Here is a 15,335-nt window from a genome sequence, read left to right as displayed (position 1 = left end):
AGGACAGCTTTATCCCAGCAGGGATCATTACAATACGACAGGTAAGGTAAAGAGCACACATCTTATACATGGCAATTTTGGTTCATATTTACTCCAGAGACATGCATGTTGAGTTGTAATTAAGCTGTGAATAAATTGCTAGTTGTGTCTGGGGTTATACAGGAGAGTAGTACGTTGTGTCAAAGTTAAAATAATAAAAATAAAAACTATGAATGCCATAGATTTGGTGCTGTAAACAGGGATAACTCGTCAGTCGTTTTATTTTCTATGAATGACATCAACAATGGTACCAACTGGGTCTGGTCAAGCCAAAGAAATGGTATACAGAATCAGCAAGTACAGGAGGCACAAGTACTATATTTGTAAAGTTCTCTGCATCAAGTATAAAACATTGTTGAAATAAAGTTTGTCAAATTGCTTGGTTTTCTGTGCTGATGTGGGTGAGCCCATATCAATTAAACTCTTTAAACAGTTATATTGTGTACACACACAAACTTAATAATGAAAGACACACGTGATGGGATTAAACCTCATGCACATCAGTTCTTTGATAATGAATGGGTATTTTGTCCGGTGTGGGTGCATCATGTCAGAGAACTCATGAGAAGTTTATTAATACGATCCATTTGCCTTTTGGGAAGGCCATCAGGCAGTAAGGGGGTTAGTCCAACATGTAAGTCACATTTCCTAGATGCAATCTTTAGCATTTTCCTTTTATTTTACAGAGACAGGAAACAGGATAAGACAACAGAATAGTTAGAAAGGGTGTATTCAAGAATTCCATGCTGTAGTCTGATGGATTTGTGTTTGCACCAGCCATTACATGAATTTATATTAAAAAAAAAAAAAAAAAAAAAAAAATTAAAATAAGGAAAATCTTCCGCTAAATTTGCTAGTGCTGACATAGGTGTATATTATAGAGGAAATATTTCCATTTTGATACAGCCATATAATGTAAAATGGGGTATTATCAATTCCACACTCCCATCTGTAGTAATCCAATATTCTAGTGTTACTTTCAAGATTACCATACAAGGGGACAGGGATGTCATCCAACACATTTCAGTCATTTCAAAGACTAAATGCATGCCAACTTTAATTTGATTGCATCGATTCCTTTAATAATTCTGAAAAGGTAGAACAGCTATTTACCTGCACATTATAATAACTGATCCTGTCAAAAAGAACTATACAAAAGCAAACCTTACAAAAAGGCACAAGTTCAAAGAAAAATTATTCAAATGCAAGGTTTTAGCCTCAGTGACAGCAGAGCAGCTCAGTATGTGGTAGTAAGGGACAGAAGGTAAACACGTCAGAGTGGGTGTATTCAGAACAGTATGAGAATGAAAAACAAGTGCCTTGATGCAAATAGCATTCAATACCACAATCTGAGATAAATGCAATTGGCCTTCCAACATTTCACTCAATGACCTGTATGTATTCTATAAGAGCATTTTAGGGTAGAGTCTGCCATCAACTGCCTTTTTTTTTTATACATTATTTTCACATGCATTTTCATGTGAAAAATGGCCGTGTAACCATACAATAGTTGTATACCCTAAATACTGCCAAAGTCCATACTAAGATTTGAGAAAAAAAAAAAAGGTTTACGTTCATTTCAGAAAGGTCACCACATTCATAAATACTGCGCAGCTCACTGTCAATCAGAGCCCTCAAAAAGATTTTTTACAGAAGGCCAAAACTGATATGCTTTTACGGGAAAAGGGATCAAAAGTAGTTTCTAGACGACTCGGACGCGGCTTTTGATGCACATGAGAGAAACAAAAAAAAGTGTTAAATGCCAATTCACGTCATTTAAACCAAGCAGCAACATGTCACTTTAAACCGCACCCAGAGTCAAACTTGATTTAGGATCCCATTATTCAGTCTGGCTTATGTTCTGACCCAAGCTTGACCCATAATACACAGTTAGAATTACTCAAATGTTTGAACAAGTTTCACTCCACACATCTTATAACAATTGTTCTAAAAAGCTGGACTATCCAAGCAGGTTCAGCAAGTCGGACAGATAAGTTAAGTCAAAAAGACAGTGTAAGTGAAGTTTTTCTGGCTGACGGCACGTCGCTGTTAACACCCATGAAGTCTTTTCCCTAAGAGAAGGGCGATTTATTTTATTTTTTTCCTTCAACGCATACTCCATTCCACAACCATTGTTCATAAATGTGATAGTCCTTCTCCAGGTCCAACATGATCAGCCCAAATCACAAGTCACCTACCATAGAAGACCTCAGTAATCTGACAGCATACTGCCTATTTTGGGTTGATCTGTGACAAGCAGGATTGATCTTCCAAGGACCCAGCAATTCTCTCCCTTATGACTTTAGGCTGATTTACCAGAGGGCGCCGGAACAGCAAGATGTGCGGCTCTGGAGGAGGAAGTTACACAATATATAAGCAGAGATAATAATACTTTTTGTAATTCTTTGAGAAACCCGACTAATGACTCATAATCCATTATTTTTAAATGTAGGGTGTAGCGGCTGGGTTTGACACTCGCCGGCCAGATAATTGTGGTCACGATAAATAGATATAGTGCATTTTGACATCAAAACTCCACAGACTTTGCATCTCTCATCTTCTGCCTAAAAGATTAGGAGGTGGTCCCCTTCTTGGCAATTGTATTAGCTAAAGTAAAGAGGGGCAAAATATGGGAAGTGGGGGGCTTCAACTTTCAATTAAGTAAACACTACAGTGGACAAGTTCAGTTAAGTGCAAATTGGTGACATATCACTCGTCAACATTGTGTCATGTGCCTGTAGGTTTCAGTTTGTGGTCACGATTTTGTAAATACAGATTCAGCACATGACAACTGTAAAACAGAACAGTTGCTCAGAGTTAGTGTGCCCTGCAGTCAAATAATAGTCTCCGGCACAGAAGCCATTTTATACATATTTGTCTCAAATATCTAGACTTACTTTTGATGAACGTCAACATAGTCATCTAGACCAGATCAAACTTGATCATAACTACAGCCTTACAGCTGCTCATTTATTATGGCAGTGTACTTTTGTAAAAATCGAGTAACTTTAGATAAGCCTATTTTCCCTATTCAACAGAAAGCGATCAAATCAAGATATTTATGGCTGCTTTGTTTACTTACGTTACTGGTATATTTTCAGATCAGTTGAAAACATTATCTGTAGAAACAAGATAAATTACCTGGCTGATGGATCATGTAATGCACCCATCCTTGGCTCTGCTGGACTCCCAGGTTCCTCCACTCAGTCTCCGACATCAAATGGGTCTTGGGTACACGCTTTGCAATGTCCTTGGGTAGCATTACATGCCTGTGGAAAATGAGGACGGATATTAAGCAGAATATTAGCTAATGCACCAACGCAAAGTGATGATTAGTTTCTGTACAAAGCCTCTTTGCTAAAATCGTTACATGATAACGTTGACACGCTGACAAAATTAAAATTGTATGTTGGATAAACATTAGCCATACACACCTGTACTCGTATTTATCATCGTCATATTTATCAGAGTAGTAGATCTGTTTGTGAGACATGATGGAGACCTGGTGGAGAGATTTTTAACATTAGTCAACATTCAGAATCAGCAATAAGGCAAATTAGACAAATATTTAAGGGACAACGTGGCAGCAAGTTTCCGTTTTGGCTTGCGTCGCTAAGCGAGTGCAGCTAACAGTAACGTTAAGCTAACGTTGCTCAAGTTAGCCGAGAACAAACGTTATCTCTGCCAACTTACGTAAACGCCTTTCTAGGTTTCTGCAATTGTGTGGCGAAATCAATGAGGTTTTAAAGTTACCTTATATGATTGCCAAAGTATCCTGATCAGAAAAAGTTAATAAGTCCAGTTTTTCCGTTCCAAAAGTAGTAGGATGTTGACCCCTCTTTGTTTCCCTCTCGAATGTTTGCTAGCCCGCTTTTGATCGTTCAAATAGACCTCGTCTCATCCCATTGGTCAATCCGTCCAAATAGCCCCCTTGCCATTGGTCTGTTCTGTCTGTCGCAGTAAATCTTCGTAATCACTACAGGGCCTCGTGATTGGTCAACATAGTAGAACTATATATAAATATATGACATGGCGTATATATAAATATATATATATATATAGATATATAGATATATAGATATATATATATATATATATATATATATATATATATATATATATATATATATATATATATATATATATATCCATCTAAAGTTTCTAAACCGTCATGGATGTATTAAGAGAACTAACTAAAGGATATAACTTCCAGAAAGTATAAAACACACAACCCAAACATGACATACCATGTTGGATGTATATGTATATTTCTGTATATGTATATGTATATATGTATATGTATATTTCTACCATTGACTATGGATGTATTATAAGAACTGTTAATATTAGATAGCTATATATATATATATATATATATATATATATATATATATATATATATATATATATATATATATATATATATATATATATATATATATATATATATATATATATATATATATATATATATATATATATAGATAGATACTTTATTCATCCTGAGGGAAAGATAGAACTCTCTCTCTTTCATGATTTTGACAGTTTTATTTAAGCAAAGACACAGAAGGGGTGACATGATACTTTCAGAGCTAATATTTTAATACACAATAAGACTTCCCGATGACCTCTATTTTAAACAACTTATCAAAAAAGTTATGATTTTTTTATGATCTATTCGAACTAAGAGAGGACACACTTTTTCCTTTCATTTAGGGGTAGTTTTACACTGTGGTTTTACTACCATTATTTTACTTAAGGAAAGGATCTGAGTCCATTTTCACCACTGCAGTCTACAGCCTATTTATCTGGAACCACAGACTTATTTTTAATGGCGTGTGGGTTTGTGTAGGTTCTTGTTTCAGATATGCAGATGTGTTAAAGTAAATGTCCCTATCACAAAACTTACAGACTCTAATTTTAGAGTAAAAAGAGCCAGATGATGAAATCGATGTCCACACAGGAGCAACCGGAGTAGTGGGGTTATCCACCCTGGTAAGTCCCGCAGTTCAAATATAGCTCTGCAGACGTGTCAGTGTGCGGCTGGTCCTGGTAGCCTCTCCCTTCTGTGTATATATATATATATATGTACACCCATGCATCTCAAGGGACGGTTCACACATGATGTTGTATTATTAAAAGGACCAGTACTCTATCGCCTGCCACTTTCACCTGCAGGCGTCAATCAAGCAGGGCTGTGCGTCGTTTTCCTGACACGACACTTCTATCTGATTGGGCCAGCCGTGATTCAGGGGCGGGAGAGCCTTCTCGTTTGCTGAAACCTTATTGGACGAACGGCGCCTTGGTCGACGTGACGCAGCTTGGAATTCCCAAAGTTCCCAAGTTCACGGGAAGAGAAGAACGTTGTTCATACTAAAAAACAAAACGTTTTGAAGGGAAAAACAGCGAGCGACTGAGGTGTAAACAAATTGGGTAAATAAAACGTCTTATTTGTGTTAAATTTGTTAGAATCGAGCAGGTGTAGGTGCTGGCGAACAGCTGGGCCTGAGTGAGAACGCGGAAGAGTGGGAGTGGGAATATTCAGCCTACCATCCATGCTACCATCCTTTGTTTACCATTATGAGTGAACCCCGAATTTAGTTGCTACAACAGTTAATAGCCCCTTAATATTTGTTTCTTATATGTGCTGAACAGAAGCTTACCGCACATAGTGTTGTCGACATGTGAGTATCAACCGTTGTTTGTCTGGATCAAAGAGCTGCTCGTGTCTGCGGTTTGACCATTTTTGGTAATTTAACTGGCACACAGATTGACTGGATGCATGGATCTGAATGAAAAGTTGGCTGGGAAAAGCAGCGGTGATGAAAACAATCAGGAGATTCCTGTTTCTTCTGACTGAACCCTTAAAAAAAACTGCGCAGCAGTATGGATGCCAACACACCGTTACATAACTTGTATTAACGACACTCTGGTCTTTATCTCATGTCTGTGGCAAATTAGGTCCCAAACGGTAACGTTATTGCATACTTGTCCTCTTGAACAACTATTTACAAAATCACCATCAAAATATTGCCGAAAATGAGACATCGTTTTTCATTCTGTGTTTATTTCATGTTCGAACTGCGCATACGGTTGTTGGCAAGTAGCCTACTTATATCAATACTATGTAACCATGTTAGAGTCACATTATTACATCTAGATAATCCAGTTAACTCCCACAAGGCATGTTGTGTGTGCATCAGGCATGATCAACGAATATACGTTGTTTCTGTCGTCGTCTGCAGAAAATCATAAAGCTGAGTCTGCACCGTGCGGTGCCAAATTGAGCCTGAAGAGGGCGATGTCTGACAACAGCAACAGCACAGGCAGCAGCAGTGGCTCCTCAACTAACAGCTGGACCCTCCTCTCCCCCGAGGTATGACCATGGTTTTGACAAAGACATAGCTCAGGGAAACTGAAAATTGAAGCTCTATGTGTGCCTGGATATAATTTGGATGATAGTTATTATCCTTGCTCATGAATACAAGTTAATTTTAAATATGGCATGTTTGTACCTGCACCCAACATATTGCAACTCTACGTGCAAGTATTTGTACATGGCTGTCTGTGTTAAGACAGCTGCGTTCAGTACAGAAAAATATATAATGTAATAAGCAGAAGATCCTCCTTAGATACCAATATACACACAATTGCCAGTTTATTAGGCACACCCAACTAAAACTAATGTAATACAACAGCCCTGCAATAAATTGTGCCTTTATGAAGGTTATAGTGAAGGTTGCAGGAGTCTGTAGTATGTAGTGCTGTTGCAATGTATTGCATTATACTGAGAGGTAATATTTAGCTTATCCCATTTATATCAATGAGAGTAGACTTAATATGACAGTTGAATATGTATCACAATATATGTTTAGGAATAGAGTCTGTGTCTATGTCAACATGTATGTAATGTAAATGTAAGTCTAACTGTAATTTGTAGCTGCTATTATCAAGTATGTCAGAAATCATTATGGAAGATAGTCGACTCAGCATCTACTTTATTGTTAGAAGTTCCCATGATTTAATTACAGTGACAGTTGATAAACAAGAAATAGTGATATGTTTGCCAGCCCAGGCTTGTGTGCATGCATGCATGCATGCATTCCTGTAATGTTTGTTGAAATGTCAAGGGCAGTGTTACCAACGAGAGCACTATAGGTGTTAATGTAAATACTTGCAGGAAGCTTGATCTCCCTGGATCTTCTGACTCCACAGGAAGCTGCTGTTGAGAATGTCGGGCCAGTAGATGACGGCACTGAGAGCCTGGGTGACGTCCCGAGTCTCTCTGAGGATGTGACCGGTATTGACATGTCAAGATCTGTGGCTGCTAGTTTGGGTTGTGGCATAAATCAACAATTAAGGCCAAAAAGATTGCTTTTAAACCTATTCTTTAGTTTCATATTTTAGTTTTGACATTGTGCGAATGTTGTTTCAGGAGCTGCTGCAAGTGACATTCCAGTAGAAACTGTCCTCTCTGAAGAAGGCCATCAGGTTGGTGAACAATGCAATAATCCAGTCAAGGCATACATTACACAATTAAACAATGTCAAAATCTCCTTACAGCATATTTACATTGTTATGACCAGCTTTTGGTAATGTGCACTGTGTCTAATTTCTTGTTAGATGTTGTGTTTTCTCTTTTAGTACTTCCGTATGTATGTACTTACTTATGGCCCACACATAGATAATGTTACGATATTTACTTTCAGCATAGGTAGAGTTGAGTTTGACAGAACACTTTACAGATCTATAACATCGACTTCATACACCCACCTTTGTTGCCAGTAACTCAGAATCAAGAAGCTCCTTCTACAATTAGCATTTTGCATCCATGTTTAAGAACCAGACAGGGTGAAATGTGTCATACAAGTTGTAGAGATACACTGAAAGTAGCCTCAGTAGATTGTGATGTGTTTTCAGTAAGGTGACTAGAAAACTGTCTCAGTCTTACTATGCAAATGCCTACGCCCAATATAATTTGAGAAGTTGAGACCTGTTGTCTTGAAAATGTCACTCTGGGCAGCATAGGAAGTCATTAAATAAAAGAGAAGGGCTCTAGACAATACAGACAAATCAGAAAATGGATGCATTAAAAGAACAAAATCATAGAAACACTATCACAAAGTAACACATTGATTGCAGTAAAGGTCACAAAAAGATGATATCACAGAAAACATTTTTCCTACCCTTATTTCTAGGTGTGTCAAGAGACCTCTCCAGAGTCCAGTGAGGGACCCATCCCATCTAGTCCAACCCAGATTAGTCCTCTCCCACCCAACCTTCTTGATCCTCCAGACCTCGACCTGGAGAGTCAGCCTCCAGTCATCCATGACATTGTAACCAGCTCCCCCAGTGACAACGAGCACCTAGGAGCCACACCCTTTGTCACCAACATTGATCTGGGGGCTCCACTCGATATTCCTGATGCCGATCTCCTGCCATCGGAGCCCGAGGAGTCCTGCTCCACTTATCTCCTGACTGAGATCCCTGTCTTTACAGAACAAGTGCTTGACACGCCTGCTGATATCGGGATGGTTCTTGCCAGCCCTGCTGGGGAGAGTCCTGCCTTTACTGCTGAACCTGAGGTCAGCATCCCCACAGAGACCCTTACAGCCACTGATCCTCCCCCTCATGTTGAAGCTGATATCAGCTTTGTTCCAGAGAGTACAGAGTCGCCAAGCCAAGTCCCAGAGAGCCTGGTGACAGAAAGCCCCATCAATGAGTGTCCTGCACCAGAGACTGTTGGTTTAGTAGAGGCAGAGGGAGAGGCAGCTGTGAAAAAGGAGGAGATGGAGCCATCTGAGACAATGACCCAGGATGGGAGAGAAGAAGAAGGAGAAGAAGCAGAAGGGGGTATGCTGGGTTTATGGCTCTTTGTAGTTAGCGCTTATCAATAGAAGCAGAACACGAGAGTCTTCTTGCAGAAGAATTGTTTACCATGTTTCTTGTCTGTGTCACGCTAGTATCTGGAAAGTGATTTATCAGTATGACAGGGAGGCATACACCCCGCTGAGAAAATGAAGAAACCCCCATACATGAAATTACGGTTGTTGTAATTTAGTGAGAAAACGCCTCCATTTCTGCAGAAACACTGACTTTTTTGTCCGCTTTTTTTCACATACTGTTTACACTATGTTGGGTTTGTGTGTGTGCTTAGATTTTGGTATTTTTGTGTGAGGCAGCCTGCCAGTAGATAATTATGATTTGGATACTGATCATGATACTTTTGGTAGCCAAATATGTTGAGATGAATTGTTGAAGTTACTCTCTGGGCCACATTTGAATACATGTGGTTTAACTTAAGGCTAGGTGTCTTCATTTTTTTTTTTTACTCATGTTATGTTTCTCCCTCCCATAGAACCATCCAGCAGTTTTGATTTGGGCGACACAAGCAGCTTTGATGATGGACTGAGGAGGAGGAATGTCCCCTCCTTTGAGGAGCCAAGACCAAGAACATCAGATGAGGAAGATGAGGACGAGGAAGTGGAGTTCAAGCTTGCTGAGAAGAAAGAGGAAAAGCCATGGTTCTCCTTGAACAAATGCATTGTGGGTTCTTTGATCCTGCTCTTCTTAGGTTCCCTCTTCCTCTCAGGTGAGTTCCTCCAACACAACTAAGCCTGCTAACTTGCTTCCGCTTTTTATAGTTCGATACAGTAGGAGGGACTACTTTTGCTCACAGTTTGTTTATAATATTTATAACCCAACAAATGCTTATGTGATGTTTGTGCACCCGTTTACACCTATTACATCAGAGGTTTGCTAATTTTATGGTTTATAGTATATATTGTCAAAAATTACATTATTACACATTGGCTTTTTTTTTTTACAATGCCAGTATTTACGAATGACACATTCGTCAGCAGTAGATGGATGTCTGTTTTTAGATCTTGTCGACTAAGCTGTGCTATGTCAACAGGTTTCTTCTCTGACCTGAATAATGGTAGGTTCAGTACTACAGTTTAGACAGCAGTGTAAGCTTCTGCGCTAGCTGGCTAACGCTCAATAGCTTGTCCAAGCACTTATCTGGCCTGACACTTCATGCTGTGGCAGCAGAAAATGGCAAATAACACGCATTCTGAATTGTGAAATTACACTCTTTATCCCTGTTTGGAAGGACTCACTGGATGTTTAGGATGCTTAAGATGAGGGTTAACTTAACTATTGCTGGCAATTTGCTTGATTAGGTCAAAATATATAAAACTGGATTAAAAGAAAATTCAGCCTAAATAAATAGTTTCTGTGCACAGGTAGTGCCTGAGCTCATAGAATGCTCTTCACAACAAACACATCTTATGCAGTGGCAAGACAGCTTGGCAGCTGTGTGTCAATAGTGTGTGTTGTAAGACTTGTGTGAAAAATGTGTTGTTTTTCTTATCTGACAGGTGACTTTGACGCCTCTGAACTGAGTGATGTAGAACAAAGCCAGGTCTGTTCCTTCCATCTGTCACGTCAGTTAACTCAATCTCAGTGTTATGTCCAGTATGTGTCTTTACTGTAGTATTTAGAGGAATCTTGAGTCTTGAAACTTAAAAAAAGACATGCTAAAGACAGGATTATTTAAAAAATATGTTTTTTATTCATTTGCCAATTATTTTAAATCCAGGACTGGCTTAGCAGTGATCCACAGGATATGAAAGAGCTATTGGATAAACTCACACAGGAAAACCAGCAAATCGTTCAGCTAGAGGCTCAACTACAGGTCAGTATACCAGTTATATTGATGCTAATGATGTTTTTTTTTACCCTTGCACATTGTTTTAATGCACTGCAATATATAGGCTGCATGTTTTCAACAAACATTTTTGATTATTGTCCAAGTTCTGCAGAACCTGGCTTTGACTATGTCACGTGTCTGCATTGTGAACGTCGCTGTTTTTCTTTATTTCTTAGTCGCAGCAAGAAGAACTCGACTCAGCACTGAAAGCATTAGCAGCAAGCGGTGATGAAAAGGGACAAGCAGATCTGGAAAAAGACAACAGAAAGTTGAAGGAGGAGCTGTCATCTCTGCCTGAGCTGAAGAAAGAGCTGGAGAGTCTGAGGTCCAGGGTGACCGAACTCAGCCAGCTCACAGGTACGATGTGGCAAACATGAAGTGAATTAGAATGCTGAATGAAATCTGTGCTGTTGCATTTTTGATTTTAGTTCATATTTATTGAAACTACTGTATATTGCACATAGATACTTTGATATAAAAATGGATTTCGCAGAATGCTAATCTTTTGGCCTTTCTGATATAATTAATTACCAAACACATTATAACTTTGATGTCTTGAATCCCTCACAGATGATCAGGAAATGCCTCCGGCTACCTCAAGCTCAGCCCCTCAGCCTGGTGACAAAGATGGTCAGAGTAACCAGAAAGCAGCGGGCCCTGAGAGGAGGAAGGACACAAATGAGGGAGGATGGCTGAAGGAAGAACTCCAGAGGCAGAAAGTTCTTCTGGAGGAGAGCAAGAAGAGACTGCAAGGGATGAAAAAAGATGGAGGCGACAGGAAACGAGTGAGGGATAGTTTGGAGGAGATCCAGAGGAAGCTTTCTGAACAAGTAGAGAGGTGGGGTAAGAAGAAGCCACAGGAGTCTAAGTGGAAAGAGAACAAGGGCAAAAGCAATGAGCGCGACCACTGGAAGAAAGACGAAAGGAAAGGATGGAAGCATAGCAAGGAGGGAGGACAGAGAGACAAAGAAGAGAAGAAGGACAAGGGTTGGAAATCTCAGAAGCAAAACTCTCACAAAGAGGCATGGAGGAAACACCAGAACGAGTGGGAGAGGAAGAAGGACGAGCGCAGAATGGACAGAGAAGAGAGGAGGAAGGAGAAACCGTGGCACAGCCCGCCTGGTAAGAACTCCCACAACCATCACCAGCACCAGCCTCACCACCAACAGCCCCGCCAGCCTCATCAGCACAAGCACAACGACTTCTGGAGAGACCAGGAGCTGAAGCTTCGACGCAACGTCCGCCCCCAGCTGGGCTGCAGCTCTGTGGAGGACTGCGCCAGCAAGGAGGGGCTCTATCCAGTGGAGCTGCCCGAGTTTGAGGAACTGCTGGAGGGCTACCTGAGCAAGCTCGAAGGATCTTCATCTGAGAGCAAAGACAAGATCCGGAAGCTGACTGCAGAGTTCTTTGAGGATGGCGGGTTTATCCACGACAGGGTTCTTTTCAGTGACTTTGCCGAGGACGTGGCGGACATTCTTGAGGACATGGTGGACGTTTTGGAGGACGGTGGGAAGAAAGACGATGACTCCCTGGAGGAGGAGATGGAGGAGTTTGAACGGGAAGCCCTGTGGAAGTTTGCCGCCACAGCTTAAATAGACAAAGAGGAAAAAGGAAACGCTAAGAAACAGCTCAAGAGGTGCTATAAAGGACATTTCTTGCCTACATTCTCCTCTTCAGAGCTGTAATTGTAGTAGCTTCTGGTACAGAGTGGTTGTACCTCTCATAAATGTGTCCCTCTGAGTCTTTAATTATAAGCTAGACTTGTTTGTGTCATTTTGGACTTAGTTGTTGTTACCTACCTCTGTCAGGTCATGCCTCCTAATGCAAAGTCCTTCAGTAATGTGTTGTGTGGGTTTTCCTCTGCTGTATAGTGTTTTCTCAATACGTAGTGCATGTTGCGCTCATCATGTATATTCAAACTAATAATATCCAGATCACACAAAAAAACTGGGTAGATGGTATTTGCTAAAATAATTCTGTTCAGCACCATTGCAGTGGTTAAATATATTCTTTCAATTTATATGGTATTATATAAGTTGTCAGTTACAGAAATACATGTTAAATTGAAAGTTGAATACTTCTCTGTCATTTGACCGTGTGAAAACAACCCAACACGGCTCTGAGCAGGTTTAACACAAGTGCTGAGAAATTATTGCAGATACCATTGGCCTCAGGTCGGCTGTTGCTGTCCAATCCCAGAGGAAGAGATCCCAGTTCTTTTAGTGATAAGAATCCGATCAGGTCAGACCAGTTTTTGGGCAAACGCACACAGAATGCTGTTTGAGAGCCCTGAGCGTTTGGTTTCTAGATCTGACAGACCTTTGATCCTGCAACTTCCAACTGACAGTTGACAGCAGATGTGCTGATCAACCAGGAACCGGTTTGTGAAACGTCAGAGCTGCTATAAAAAACAACAACAATAGGACAGAAGTTTATATTTCGTCATCATAAAAGTTATGACTGCTAAACCACTTTAGAACTTTTCTCAAACATTCACATTTACAGCAAAGATTTTTTTTCTCTGTTATGTTTTTTTAGACCATTAGTTCTCTTTAATATTTTTGTAATGTAGCCATTGGGACCTCCAACACATGATCAACATTTACTGGGTATCCCAGAGCAAAAATTATAGAGTTAATGTGCGGTAATTTATTGTTCCTGGTTGTTAACTGACATGCACAGAAGTGATTTAGTAAAAGTTATTTAGTAGAAGAAAATGGTAAAATGAGGAGGCTGCTGCATTTTTTTTTTTTTTTTTCAATTTTAAATTGAATGAGCCAGGCAAAGGTTAAATAAGACACAAAGCAAAATCCATTAAGTATTGCAGAACTGTTTCCCACTGTTGGCTAATTCTTTGATTTTTGTTTTGTTTTAGTGTTTGATTCTAGTCATATTTGATCATGAAGTTTTCCCTCTTTAGGAGGATGTGTAAAGACAACAGATTGAGATTGTTGGTTTTCATTTTTCAGTGATTGAAAGAAGCTTTGGAGTGTTTTGTGTTTATTTATTCTGTCACTACACTGCAAATCTTGTCCTTGTCCTTTTTAATGAGACTTTGTCCCAGGCCAAACCATAGACTGTATATAAAGAGGGCCATACAGTACACATTGAATGTGGATATGGTGACGTTTTCAGTTACTTTGGTATTTCAGATATTAAGTTTGCCAGCTACTGCTTACGTGCCTTTATTATTATGAATATCCTACATTGGACAAGAGTTCTTGGATTTAATTTGCTTCTGCAAAAGAAAGAAGAAAACAAGTTTACACTGCTTTCAATTGTACTGCTGTTTATAGGGCAGAGAATGAATGTCATAGGGTTTACACATGAAGTGTTGAACTGAGTTTTGTTAAATGTTCTCTGCTGTTGCACAGAGGAACTTTTTATTTTGAAAGTTTTTAGACCAAAGGGATCGGAAGAAAGCTTAATTTCAACACACAAATCATTTAATCAAACACATTTATGAAAGTTGAATCAATTTTTGAGAAGTATTTTTGTCTTTGTGGGACAACAGTGGGGCTCTGTGCTTACTGCTAATGTAGGAACTGGCTCAGATGTGCATGTAAAACAGTTGGATCATTTTTAATTTCATCATCAGTTATGTCCTCTTTTAGGAAGTCAGTGTTATGTTCAATAAAGTTTTCATCATTAAACGTAAAGTTTGTCTTTATTGAAACAGTTCAGTTGATTCATTTATTATAAGGAAGTTAAAAAAACCATTCTGCTTCAGAATGGGTTGTATTAATATGACTATTTTCATAGTGGGAAATTTACAATGAAACCCAGAAATGCTGTCTGACTCGCTCTCTAACAGGAAGTAGAAGTGTTGGCATGACAGGCATCTATTATAACAGCTATGATGCCAAACTAAAATATTTACATCTAGATTAAATACTCTGAGTGGGAGCTAACACATGCACAGGCACGAAGTCTCTTTCAGCCTGGAGATGATACATAAACCAACCAGTGTGGCAGAGTCACTGACCTGATCTGCTGATGAACGAGAATGTAAGCAATGATTGAGAACATTCAGTCACTATGAAACTGCAGAGAGAGCTTGGCATTTTTTGAATTCTACAAACAAGTCACCACGCAAGCATTTATGTATAGTTCTGTGCCTTTTCTCTACAATTTTGTTTCCAAGATGAGACCTGGTTCCAAATAAAATGTAACTGATGCACATTAAAATACACATGGATGAACTTACAACGTGTCTAACAGACAATCTTGAGAAGGTCAAAATACTCAAAAACTTTGTCAGTAATCTTTCATATCATCATCCTCCATCGTCCTTTAAATGCTGTAAAATAAAAGTTACCATTTCTTTCTTTTCCACACACATTTACTCCTGAAAGACTTACACATGAGGCAGTGTGTGTTGCCCTGAATTGCATATTATTTGAGTCATGTTTTATATAAACTAATTATTGCTGAGACATGCATGATTCAGTTGCTTGATTAGAATGGCCTGACAGAGATCCTTGCTCTGCAAACAGACTGGTAATGGGTTTTTTGCTATCATCAGTACAAATTTGCCCTTTGTAGGACAGAGTGAATGTTATTCTGTGTTGTGCATGTGTGT

General features: G+C 39.3%; 2 protein-coding genes across 6 annotated transcripts; one reads left to right on the top strand and one right to left on the bottom strand.

Annotated features, from left to right (window-relative positions):
- Positions 1–222: 222 nt before the first annotated feature.
- On the bottom strand, positions 223–3,932 carry cks1b (CDC28 protein kinase regulatory subunit 1B). 2 transcript variants are annotated; one of them, XM_039821227.1, is made up of 5 exons: positions 3,793–3,932; positions 3,474–3,541; positions 3,181–3,308; positions 2,238–2,387; positions 223–2,111 (listed from the first exon to the last, which is right to left on the bottom strand). In XM_039821227.1, the coding sequence occupies exons 2-4, from the start codon at positions 3,530–3,532 to the stop codon at positions 2,272–2,274; spliced, it is 303 nt and encodes a 100-aa protein (XP_039677161.1). In that variant the 5' UTR covers positions 3,533–3,541; positions 3,793–3,932; the 3' UTR covers positions 223–2,111; positions 2,238–2,271. The 2 variants fall into 2 exon arrangements, with proteins under 2 accessions (XP_039677161.1, XP_039677160.1); XM_039821226.1 differs by having other exon boundaries at positions 223–2,387.
- Positions 3,933–5,320: 1,388 nt separating this feature from the next.
- pbxip1a (pre-B-cell leukemia homeobox interacting protein 1a) lies at positions 5,321–14,412 on the top strand. Of its 4 annotated transcripts, XM_039819715.1 has the most exons (12): positions 5,321–5,472; positions 5,695–5,723; positions 6,285–6,415; positions 7,255–7,339; positions 7,475–7,530; positions 8,238–8,892; positions 9,398–9,631; positions 9,956–9,979; positions 10,422–10,465; positions 10,643–10,738; positions 10,930–11,110; positions 11,324–14,412. In XM_039819715.1, exons 3-12 carry the CDS (start codon positions 6,341–6,343, stop codon positions 12,343–12,345), a joined length of 2,472 nt encoding a protein of 823 aa, XP_039675649.1. In that variant the 5' UTR covers positions 5,321–5,472; positions 5,695–5,723; positions 6,285–6,340; the 3' UTR covers positions 12,346–14,412. The 4 variants fall into 4 exon arrangements, with proteins under 4 accessions (XP_039675649.1, XP_039675648.1, XP_039675652.1 ...); XM_039819714.1 differs by lacking the exon at positions 5,695–5,723; XM_039819717.1 differs by lacking the exons at positions 5,321–5,472; positions 5,695–5,723 and adding an exon at positions 5,765–5,788.
- Positions 14,413–15,335: the final 923 nt, after the last annotated feature.

The sequence above is a fragment of the Perca fluviatilis genome, chromosome 13 (assembly GCF_010015445.1).
Source record: "Perca fluviatilis chromosome 13, GENO_Pfluv_1.0, whole genome shotgun sequence".
NCBI classification, from domain to species: Eukaryota; Metazoa; Chordata; class Actinopteri; order Perciformes; family Percidae; genus Perca; species Perca fluviatilis.
This window is presented reverse-complemented; position numbering and strand designations above follow the sequence as displayed.